The sequence below is a fragment of the Ictalurus punctatus genome, chromosome 14 (assembly GCF_001660625.3).
Source record: "Ictalurus punctatus breed USDA103 chromosome 14, Coco_2.0, whole genome shotgun sequence".
NCBI lineage: Eukaryota > Metazoa > Chordata > Actinopteri > Siluriformes > Ictaluridae > Ictalurus > Ictalurus punctatus.
In genome coordinates, this window is record NC_030429.2 from 2,965,458 (window position 1) to 2,978,079 (window position 12,622).

Consider the following 12,622-nt stretch of genomic DNA (forward strand, 5'->3'; position numbering starts at 1 on the left):
ACACACGCCACACACACAAAAAAAGTTAGTGAATCTACACTACTAAAGATCATCATGACCAAAATCATAATGAATAGATTTTCTAAATGTCGTTCTGAAACAATATGAATAAGCAAACTATGTCATCAGCAACTGAGTGATCATGAGAATGAAATAGCTTGGACAAAAGTGCCAAAGAGCCGTGCCAGGTGAGATGACTGACATGCTGTGACTCTTTAAAGCATTCAAATACCACTTGTATCTTCTTCATCATGTAATGAGCTGTGAAAATGACTAAAAAAAAAAGTCACAACAAACCATCCTGTGCTGCCTGAAAACCTCACCTGGTCCTGCATCCATGGATTTAATCTGTTTGCCAGACTCCAGGTCCCAGAGACGGATGTGAGCATCCAGAGAGCTGGAGGCGGCGATGGCGCCATTGTGGCTAATGTCCACAGACACCACACCCAGCTGGTGGCCTTCCAGAGTCCACTGTAGCTCCAGCTTCTCATCTGACCTGCAGAGAGCAGTCAATAACCCAGAACAGGGAAATATTACTACTAAAACTGTAGAGTACAGACAACAAATCCAATCTTGTACAAAAGTATCGTCTTATGAAAAATGTTCCTGGGTTTGTCTATCTCTGAGGACCTTAAAGGTTCTATATAGAACTGTAGAATAGTAGGGGGTTTGACGTGGGTCTGCGCTGCCAGGGATGTGTGTGGAGAAGAGTTAGAGGGGTAATGTAGCACATCTGAGCCCTCAGTACGTTGTGTAGCATCGCTTTACCAACATAACAGCAGCGAGTCTTCTCCTATGATGCTGGATGAGCAAGGAATCGCAGATCTTTCCAATGGCCGACTTGATCCTGTGGTCAATGTGGATTTGGACACATGTTTTGGATCACTGTCCTGCAAGACGGAAGTTCTTGCAGAAGATCCAACCATGACCCAGTTGTAGCTTCTTGGCAGAGAAGAGAAGCCAGATTTCCATTTCAAATCTTTGGAGTCTATGATACCATGCGTCATGCATCAACAAGTCTTTGGAGCTCCAAACACCATGGTCTTTGGAGGGGAAAAAAAAGCTCTACAACCTCACTGATCCTCAATCATACAGATGGAATTAGGTTCTTTTTTGTATAATGATCAGTCTCTTTACACCAAATCAATCTTCAGTGTTTGTTGACCAGAGAATTCAAAGTTCAAGTAGCTTCCAGGAAAAGGCTTCTAAATGGTCTGTTGGCACGGATGTGTCTAATTGCAACTTTGGTGTCTTTGTGACTCAAAATTCTGCAACCATGATTGTTAGCTTTTCTAACCATCCTCTCAACCCAACTGTCTGTGGGGGGAAATATACATGCATCCTCCCCAATGTAGATTAATTACATAAGGACGATTTGTGATACTTAAGCCTAGAAGGCACGTGTCAAAAGAAAAGCAACACAATCGGTGCTTGATTTGTTCCGCCATTGACGATTCACCTCAGAAAAACAACCACCTTACATGTGAATTTTTCCAGTTTCCTCATGACCACGTGTAAATATTGTCAAGAACAGGAGGAAATGTTAATATGTGGCAGGGCGGCCAATCCAACTGCAGGCGAGCTGGCATTTGAACCAGCACTTCAGGTCTGACTCGATTGAAAAACCAAACAAAACTTCCAGTTGAGCTGTGGGGGGTGGGACATTTCTCCTAAAGGGGATCTCCTATGAGCGATAAAGGGTTAACAGAGCTTTGGAGCTCACTAGCACTTAATAATCGCGTGTTGAATCAGTATCAATATTTTAAGTGACATATGCACATATTCTTTATTCGAATCGAATATAGGAACATTCCTCAAATGACATTCTTCAAATAAAGTAAGTAAGGCTTGCTGGAATAAATGTTTAACGAAACAGACAGTTACTACAGTGACGCACAGCCTACTGCAGAACGTGAATGTGTCTTCGATTATAAAAACTTAGTTTAGAATTAGTGCTTTCTAACTTTGTGAACTAACTGTTTTGCTGCCTGAGGAGTAAAATGCTAAGTGAAGCGTGTGGGATTGAAACAAACTACTCGGACATTCATTAAAAGGTGCGTTGTGCCCTGTTATCGTATTATAATCAGACCCTGGCGCCATTTAGCGCTAACACATAGTCGGTATGTTTTTATAGACAAATTACAGATGTAACTCTTCTCTCAGACAAAAATCTTGCTCCACCACTTTTGGAGTTGTGGTGCCACCCCTGATTATTGGGGGGGGGGGTTACAGAGTCAGCCTTTGTGTAGCCCTGACACTCAATTTCTAGCTCATGAGCATTGATTGTAAATGAATAAATGAAAGACTAGGACTGGGTTAAACAGGAATGGATAGGATTATGTTTATAAGGCAGCAGGTTTGCTATAAACAGATGTTAGACTATCCAATGAGATCGTTTTGGACCAGCAGAAGCCACCAATGTGCACGGTGTTAAAAACAATTAAAACAACGAATCTCCTTTTTATCCCCCAACTGCTGGAAGTAATTGTTCATTGCTTCAGAAGGCTTTGTTATTACAGCACTATCATGGCTCAGGTTGTTTGTGAACAATATTTTATAGCCAATGCCTGATTTATGAGGTTCAACAGTTTTGCTTCACTTCATTTGTGTATTCTGTAATGAATGACTAAGGGAATTTCGCCTCTGTGTCACCTAATATTTATTTCCCAGTGAAACAGGAAGAGCGTTTCTGAACATTTGGAAAAAGTAAAATATACATGAGAAAAAAAATTAAAAACTGTATTTAAAAAAAAAAAAAACATTTTGCTTTCTCATACGTCAGTGTGAGTTGAAATTAACATTAACACTTTTTTTAATCACGTGTTCAACAAGGGTGCCAATAATTATGGAGCTTGACTGTATATACAAAACCACACTTTAATCAATAATATAGTGCACTATTTCATTCAAACACGTCTTTGAAAGCATAATTTGCGTTTTGGAGCCATGCCACGTGTACCCTGTGGATTTTCCCAGAATGCACTGTGCTGTATGATGATGATAGGGCATGTGATGATCTTGTGCATATTCACAGTGAGACTGGAGGAAGTGAGAAATTCTAACATGTCGATGTGCTATAGAGTACTCCTGCTTACCCAACAGCACTGCACGTGTGTTCGACCTGCAAGCCATGTGCATTAATGTCTTCAATCTTTATATGAGCTGCATGAACACGTGGAGCGGTCAACAATAATTGAAAGCATGCATGCAGTCAGAACGTTACCATTTCCACACTTTCACCATGTCATCCAGAGAACCAGTGATGATAGTCTCTGATCCATCCTTCTCGCTTTTCCCCCATGCTGCCGTCCATATGGCATCATCATGGGCTAGAGACACACAGACAGGCAGACAGAAAGACGAGCTCAGAACTTCAAAACAAAACAAATATTAATGGAAAAAAAATCCACCCTCAATGACTTGCACATAAATATTTATAACCGATGTGATCCTCAATTAATGTAAAAAAATTTTCTTTAATTTGATGATAGTCATTTGGTTTAATTTTGGTCTATTGTCAGCAGACCAATGCAGCAACGCTTTAGTCCGTTAGTCTGTCCAGCTCTCTCACCTCCTCGTACGTACACTCGGCACAAACAGATCAGCTTCCTAAAGCTTCAGCTTTCGTAATAATACTCTCATCAACACCATGATGCTTGTAGATCATGAACTAGCCAAGCCAAGCAGAGTCCTCGTCTGGAAGGTTCTACGAGTGTGTATGGGGTCGCAATTATGACGTGGTGCACGCTCGTCATCAATGATTATATCATTTTGCCAGTTAAACGCAGAATCACCACTTCAATCTTACCGCCTGCTGTAGGCAGACGCGCCTTACCAAGGCACACCGAAAGAACTACGAGTCCTCGAGTTGTAAATACGACGTCAGGACATCGTGGTGGCGTTCACCTCGTAATTATCAGCCAGAGCTACACTGCTTTCAGGGACTTTGCGTCCAGTGTTTGCACTACCACACTGGATTTCTCATTAACGTGCCATTGCGCATCGCTGAAGATGAGAAAAGAAGCTGTCGTCTATTTTTTTGTTTTTACGAGTTTTATCTTGGTAGCAAGAACAATGACTTCCTGTGCACGACACCCAACCTCCGACTTCACAAAAACACATCACAAATACTTGGGTGTAAATGTAAGTAACGTGTTTCAGATTTTTCCTTTAAAAAAAAAAAAAACAAACAAAAACACACTCACCATGCTCCTGCTTGAACAGTATACTGTACTGTATGGGAGGAAATAAAGATAAAGCAACAATAAATGAGAGTTAGAGCCAGGTTAGATGTTGTCTAACAGTAAACCATGATGTTAACACACTTTTCCAGACTAATATGAAGTCTGAATCAGTACACGCCTCTTGTTTTGAGACAGCTAGAGAGAAATATAGCCAGACTTACCTGAGTGCTCATAGTTTCTGCTCGAGTGTTGATGTTTTCTCCGCCTTATATCTGCATGAAAAACATCACCTCATTCAAAATCAGGCTGGTATGAAGCTCAGACAGTTAACTAACGCCACTGAGCTTCATAACCCGCCACTGAGCTTCATAACCCGCCACTGAGCTTCATAACCCGCCACTGAGCTTCATAACCCGCCACTGAGCTTCATAACCAGCCCCTGAGCTTCATAACCCGCCACTGAGCTTCATAACCCGCCACTGAGCTTCATAACCCGCCCCTGTACTCACTATACACTGCACAGGGCATTAATACCTCAAGCTGCTAGTCCGCACTGTGCGCGTCTGTGTGCTCGCTTTTATCAACAGCTAATAAAAACAAATCCTCTGTGATATTAACAAAGCTTCCCGTTTCTACCGTGTGACAAACTGTTTCGTCAACACGAGGAGACGTGAAATTACAACAAAGCAGAATAAATCAGCTAATACATACAACAAACCACACTTTCTGAAACGATACTTACCGCTTTTCCTCAACAGTGAGCCGCCATGATAGCTACCCGCAATGCATCATGGGTAAGTCACCCATCATGGCTAAATTAAAGTCACTGTTCAGTTCTTGCAGGGATTACTGACCACAAAATAACGCCCTTTTAAAAAATTCAACAAAAATCAACACAAAAAAATTATTTACATTCAAGAAGTATTTAATATATATATATATATATATATATATATATATATATATATATATATATATATATATATATATATATATATATATATATATATAAAGTTAATGCTGTTATTTTGTATTCACTGAGGCAGAAGCTTTTTATTTCTCTGCATTGCTCCAGAGGAGTTACTCTGACAAAATGCTAAAGATAAAAATCAATTAATAACACGATTAATGAATCGTGAATTGAATTGTAATCAGTGTAACATCATTTGTATTCCAAACTGCTTTAATAATCAATGTTTGTTTATCTGTTTATTCGCTTATTTAGTCCAGTGTGTGTGTGTGTGTGTGTGTGTGTGTGTGAGAGAGAGAGAATAAGTGTTAATAATAGTCTTTGATAAGCTATAAATATTTTCACTAGGCATAAGGCATAAAAGCATTAACCTATATTATGTCATTTTTATATTTTAAAGAAAAACCTTGAAAATTCTCTTTTTCTCGCTTCTTCTGTCAAAAAGTAGGCTCCTACAGTGGATCAATGGATTAAGAGCACTTCTTAATTTCTATCATACTCTTCCTGTGAGATGTTTACCAGCTCCACATTTAAAGATGCAATAGTCAGATTTTCAAATCCCTTACTTGTACATCTTGGACGATGTTTAGAACATGATAATATATATATATATATATATATATATATATATATATATATATATATATATATATATATATATATATATATAAATACAGTGTCTCACAAAAGTGAGCACACCCCTCACATTTTTGTAAATATTTGATGATATCTTTTCATGTGACAACACTGAAGGAATGACACTTTGCTACAATGTAAAGTAGTGAGTGTACAACTTGTCCCCAAAGTGTCAATATTTTGTGTGGCCACCATTATTTCCCAGCACTGCCTTAACCCTCTTGGGATTGACAGGTTGCCACTGGAGTCCTCTTCCACTCCTCCATGACGACATCACGGAGCTGGTGGATGTTAGAGACCTTGTGCTCCTCCACCTTCCGTTTGAGGACGCCCCACAGATGCTCAATAGGGTTTAGTCCATCACCTTCACCCTCAGCTTCTTTAGCAAGGCAGTGGTTGTCTTGGAGGTGTGTTTGGGGTCGTTATCATGCTGGAATACTGCCCTGTGGCCCAGTCTCCGAAGGGAGGGGATCATGCTCTGCTTCAGTATGTCACAGTACATGTTGGCATTCATTCTTCCCTCAATGAACTGTAGCTCCCCAGTGCCGGCAGCACTCATGCAGCCCCAGACCATGACACTCCCAGGACCATGTTTGACTGTAGGCAAGACACACTTGTCTTTGTACTCCTCACCTGGTTGCTGTCACACACACTTGACGCCATCTGAACCAAATAAGTTTATCTTGGTCTCATCAGACCACAGGACATGGTTCCAGTAATCCATGTCCTTAGTCTTCTTGTCTTCAGTAAACTGTTTGCGGGCTTTCTTGTGCATCATCTTTAGAAGAGGCTTCCTTCCTTCTGGATGCACTATATCCAGATATATATTAGTTTCTAATGCTGTAAAACAAATTGTGAGCATATTCATTTAATGAAACTGTAGTGCGACTGGCAAGCCCCAACTATGTGTGATTATGATGATAAAATCTATCCAGCACATTAAACTTAAAAAAATGATTAAAGCATGTCGATATGATGTGCCTGTCAACTACATGAAATGCTACTGTCTTCATTTTGAAAGCTTGTTTAATTGTTTTACCATTTTAATTAAGTTACGTTATCAGCATGTCTCTTCATTTCGACATTTTTTCGTAATATTGAATGAGACGTGACATTTCTTAATAGTCAGAAATAACAGAAAGGCCTGCATACTAATTGACTATTAAAATACCCTGTGATAGATTCTGTCATGTACTGTATAGTCTGTATGAAGTGATTTCAAGGACAGAGATTTCGCTCAATGTAGGCAATAGTATGACAGGAGATTTAAAAAACTAGGCTTAGGCTAATTTATGTCTATGAAATGAACTTCAAATGTTTAATTTGACCAATTGGGCTCTCTCTTTTTCAAGAATCACATAACAATCCAAGAAGGGAGATCCTTGCCCGAACTGAAGAAATGCAAGATATGCTGCAAGGACTTCCACTGGTCGTTCTGAATTTCAGCTTTGTTTCACCCAACAGAGTCGAGCAAAGTCAAAACCCATTTAAAGAGCCATTTCAACCACGCAGTTCTCCATGAAGGTAAAGTTTGCAAACATTCTCTCGGGAAATGCAAATTGAGTTAAAATATGTCTACAACATGTCTAGACAGTGAAGAACAATAGGACACCCTTTTTGCTTATCTGAAGTCAGTACTGCATAGAACACGAACGCAACTGAACTTCACGGAGGAAGTGCAGCTCACCTGTGGTGTTCTACTTCCAGAGGTATGCCTAACAATATAATGTATTTGTGCATGGTCCTGCTCCAGCACTTTCAAAGCCTACTGTATAGTATACTGTATGCTGCTTGTGTACAGACCCATGTATATTTAAATTAACCATTTTCTTTTGATAAACCATCATATATGGCCTTGCTGCAGAATTTGTCTTTTTTTTTTAATACAATGTCTAATGTATACTTTTTAAAAAAAAGCGTTAACAGTATTTCTGTTAACCCAGCAGTGATTATGTTTTCCATTTACTATTTTAGTGAAGTGGAGGAATTTAAAAGAGGGATACACAAACAATTGAGGAAAGAATGGAGAATATTCATTTAGTAGGCAGTGCTGCTACATACTTTACAAGCTGGGATTTAGATATTTAAGGGTCAGGAAAAGTCTTGTCAGTAACATGTTAATTCTATTTGGATTTCTTGCATCTCGCTTTATTAAATTTTTTTCTCAATTCAGAGGGCCTTTATTGACATGAAAGTTTCAAGAAAGTGTTCCCAAAGCGTAAAAATACAATTTTTCCAAATCTTTGAACAGTATACAATACCAGTAATATGAACGTTAATTGGCATGAAGATTGATATATTAATTATATATGTATAGTATATAATGTGTCTGTGTCTGTGTGTGTGTTCAGTTGTTATTATTTATTATTTTATAAAGTATACACAATCTTGAATCTGCCCTCAGAGTCATCCTTGTGTCTTACCTCTATGTGGATGAGATCTAGTGACTGAAAAGGCCATAGAATATGACTCCTTCTTTATTTTACTTGATGAGTTAATTATGTTAATTAGTCACACAAATTGCTCAACATGCAGCTATAAGCAACCAAGCTAAATTGCAAGAAAGAAAGTAATATTTGGGTGTAATAAACCTTTAAAACTATAATAAGTTAGTATTTGGTGGACTACTGCCTTGGGTGCACTTTTTTCGGTCCTCCAAACCTTGGGTCCTAGAAATGCAGTCCTAGGACTATAGTTCTCCAATTCGGTGAGTGGCGCCGTCCCAAAAAAATAGGGTCCTAGAAATGCGGTCCTAGGACTGCGGTCCTGAAACTTCAGCCTCCGGTAGTGCAGGAACTTACTATTATGTTACGACTACTGTGTTTATAACTGGGAATGGGAATAAAGGTACTGCAATAATGTACAGCATGTGAAAAATAATGTATTTTTTTTTTAACATTAAAGCATGTTAACAAATTATTTTGTTTAATAAACAAATTAATGAACTTTTAAAATCATCAAATTAATCTGAATCATATCTCTGTTTATGGGCTTAAACGTTTAGCGAAATCTGTATCCATTATGTAGATTGAATCTGAATTTCTATTATCAAGCGCTACAGTGTTAACTGTATCTATGATAGGACAAAGAGCAAGTCCATTGTTCCACGGCACGGACAGAATCCATATTGTTCCTCCTGAATCCGAGGTTCAACTATAGGACGAAGTCTCCTCTCCAGCACTCTGGCATTTACCAGGGAGGCTGATAAGTGTGATCCCTCTGGAACCAAAGATGGAACACACCCTCTGGTCCCCTTTCTTGAAAATGGGGACCACCACCCCACTCCAGTTTGCCAATGCAGTGGAACTGAACCTGCCTTTAATGCAATATTGAAGAGTCGTGTCAGCCGCACCACCCCAACATTGTCCAGCGCTTTCAACATCTCCAGGCGAATCTGGTCTACTCCTGTAGCTTTACTGCCACGGAGGCCCTTGACCATCACAGCAACCTCAGCTACAGCGATAGATACTTCAGCTACAGCAATAGATACCTCAGCTACCGTGATAGATCCAGCAACTACAGCGATAGATACTTCAGCTACAGCGATAGATCCAGCAACTACAGCAATAGATCCTGCAGTTACAGTGATAGATCCTGCAGCTACAGCGATAGATCCTGCAGCTACAGCGATAGATACTTCAGCTACAGCGATAGATCCAGCAACTACAGCAATAGATCCTGCAGCTACAGCGATAGATACTTCAGCTACAGCGATAGATCCAGCAACTACAGCAATAGGTCCTGCAGCTACAGTGATAGATACTTCAGCTACAGCGATGGATCCAGCAACTACAGCAATAGATCCAGCAACTACAGCGATAGATACTTCAGCTACAGCGATAGATCCAGCAACTACAGCAATAGATCCTGCAGCTACAGTGATAGATACTTCAGCTACAGCGATAGATCCAGCAACTACAGCAATAGATCCTGCAGCTACAGCGATAGGTCCTGCAGCTACAGCGATAGATACCTCAGCTACAGGAATAGATACCTCAGCTACAGCGATAGGTCCTGCAGCTAAAGCGATAGATACCTCAGCTACAGGAATAGATACCTCAGCTACAGCGATAGATCCAGCAGCTATAGTGATAGATAGCTCAGCTACAGCGATAGATCCAGCAGCTATAGTGATAGATAGCTCAGCTACAGCGATAGATACCTCAGCTACAGCGATAGATCCCTCAGCTACAGCAATAGATACCTCAGCTACAGTGATAGATCCAGCAGCTACAGGGATAGATCCAGCAGCTACAGCGATAGATCCAGCAGCTACAGCGATAGATCTCGCCAGAGATATCCAGCACTCCCTCCTGCATGGAGGGTTGAGGAGTTCCTCAAAGTTTTCCTTCCACCTCTCAACAATCTCCCCAGTAGTGGACAGTGTTTCCCCAGCCTTGATGAGAACAGCTTGGCCGCTGTCCCACTGTCCCCTCCAAAGGCACCGAATTGCTTGCGAGAACAACTTTGAAACCGTCCAATAGTAATTCTTCATGGCCTTTCCAAATTCTTTGGTGACCTCCCCTGCTGCAGTTCTCTTGGCCAGCAAGTACCTCTCAATCAGCTCTGGAGACCTATACTCGAGCATCGCTTGGAAGGCCTCCTTCTTCGACTTGACAGCTTCCCTCACCACCGGTGTCCACCAGCGGGTCCTGGGGTTGCCACCTTTACAGGCACCAACCACCTTCATGCCACAGCTTGTTGCGGCCGCCTTCACAATTGAGGTCTTCAACAAGGTCCATTCGGACTCAGTGTACTTGATAAAAGTGAGCAGTAGAGGGTTAATGTTTTGACAGACCTGGGATGTGAACTCACAGCCTTCTCATGATTATTTCATAACCTTAACCACATAGCCAACACTGAAGCCAACAGGGAAGCTGTCATACACTACAAAGGGAGCTTGTCAAAAAAAATACTGTGTTGTATGCAAAATAAATTACTTTATTTATTACATTTTTTAAAGGAAAGAAGAAAAGAAAAAGCTGCATGTGCTAAAATCTGAAGCATCTTTTCATTTTTTTTTTAATTACATAAAAGTGATGGCCATATAAATTTTCCCTTTTACTAAATTTCAAAAAGTAAAAAGTAAATGTATTGTCCATGTGTAAAGGATGAAATACATTAAACTAAATAAAATCTTCCACCTGACTCATAAACAATTTGATAACATTCAGGTCTTCAGTATTCACTGCTGGCAACCGTAATTATAGAAAATATCGATTTTGAACAAAATACTGCAATATTATTGATGTAGGTGATTTCAGAGGTAAAAATCAATTTTTTAAAAATTAGTTTAAAAAAGCTACGGTGTTAATTGGAGTCTGTAACAAAAATGTGTTTTTTGTGGGGTTTTTTTGAGAACTTAATTTGATATTTTGTGTTGAAAGATATAGCAGAGACTGAGAATGGCATCTAGAAAGTGACAGAAATTCAGATAATGATTTATGTTAAATTACAGTAATGGTCTCAGGTGTTTTACATCTTATATTTTCCTGGAAACAGATTGAATTTTGTCCAGAAGCATGTACGCTATGCATGAAAGGGTTCAAATATGAATATAAATTCAGTTGTCCTTTTATTTCTGAGAGCCTCTCAGAACTCATCTCTCTGAGACATTTTAACACCTCTGTCTCTAATAATCACCTGACCTAGATTTTGGAAGGCAGAAAAAGAAAGAGAACAAGAGAGAGTGTGAGAGAGAGATGTCCTTGAAGGAACCCAAACCCACTGCAGAATTTACATACAGATTTACATCTGTTCATTTTGCAGACCAGAACCAAGTAAAAAATAGTTGAAGGTTGAAGAAGAAAGAATGGAGACACACATGAGACACGTCTGATTTAGGGGAAACACTTGTGCTAGGGAAAACTATAAATACTACTGATGTATCAAGCAGTGAAAAAATGAATGAAACTTTGCAAACAGTTAAAAAAGGCTAATTTAGATTCATAGCTTGTGTGTGTGTGTGTGTATGCACTGTATATGTCATATGTCTTACACATTACCCCAAGGAGCAAAGATACATGGCATATTTGATCCATTTATAGTCACATTATTATAGTTAAATGATGTGGAACATCTGCAAAACAAATGACTTCCTGTAATCACAGCAGCTATAAACAGTCATTCCCTCACCTTCATCTCTTTCTTTTCTCTCTTGAAGTTAAAAAGACCAAAAAAAGCTCATGTTACTGAGAAACCGCAAAGCACTCGAGTTGGGAAACGTTACAGCTTTACCTCGGACTGTTACAAAGCGCTGACACTGGAGACTCCTTACTTCCTCCACAGAGAAAATGTCCCCAATTACACACTTTTTTTATTCAGAACAGGGACACAGTAGCTTAGTGGTTAGCATGTTTGCCTCGCACTTATACACATATTCTACATCACAGTGTGTTGGGATATGACCTCTGACTTATGTAATCATTATCATTCCCCTGAATGGAGAGTCGTCATGTTTGAGGCCGTTTGCTATGCTGTAGATAAATAGCATAAACATTCAGTGCGTTTAACTTATTAGGGGTTTAAATTATTACTACTAATGATAATGCATCGTCTCTACTTGTCACGTTTCATGACGTAACGGAAATTGACGGATGCAAGTGCAGTATGAACAGTTTTATTGAGAGACACGCGGGCAGGTAAATCCAAACAGTAATCCACAAACATGCAAAATCCAGGCGATCGGCAAACAGGCATAAACGAGGCAAAGCAGGAATCAAAGTCGCGGTCACGGGAAACAGGGTCTATATACCAAACATGAAACAAACCACAGTGAGGGACTGGGAGCAGAGAAACCAGCGTGAACTTAACAAACAAACCTAAACATGAA

At 39.7% G+C, this 12,622-nt stretch overlaps 1 protein-coding gene across 2 annotated transcripts in view; it reads right to left on the bottom strand.

Annotated features, from left to right (window-relative positions):
• The window catches only part of skic8 (SKI8 subunit of superkiller complex), a 32,919-nt gene that overhangs the window by 5,265 nt on the left and 15,032 nt on the right, over positions 1–12,622 (bottom strand). Inside the window, exons 2-6 of one of the 2 annotated variants that reach the window (XM_053685475.1) lie at positions 4,927–4,951; positions 4,406–4,456; positions 4,206–4,233; positions 3,224–3,329; positions 324–496 (exon numbers count right to left, since the gene is read on the bottom strand). In XM_053685475.1, the coding sequence (XP_053541450.1) occupies positions 324–496; positions 3,224–3,329; positions 4,206–4,233; positions 4,406–4,417 (319 nt within the window). In that variant the 5' untranslated portion in view covers positions 4,418–4,456; positions 4,927–4,951. 2 annotated transcript variants of the gene reach the window in all.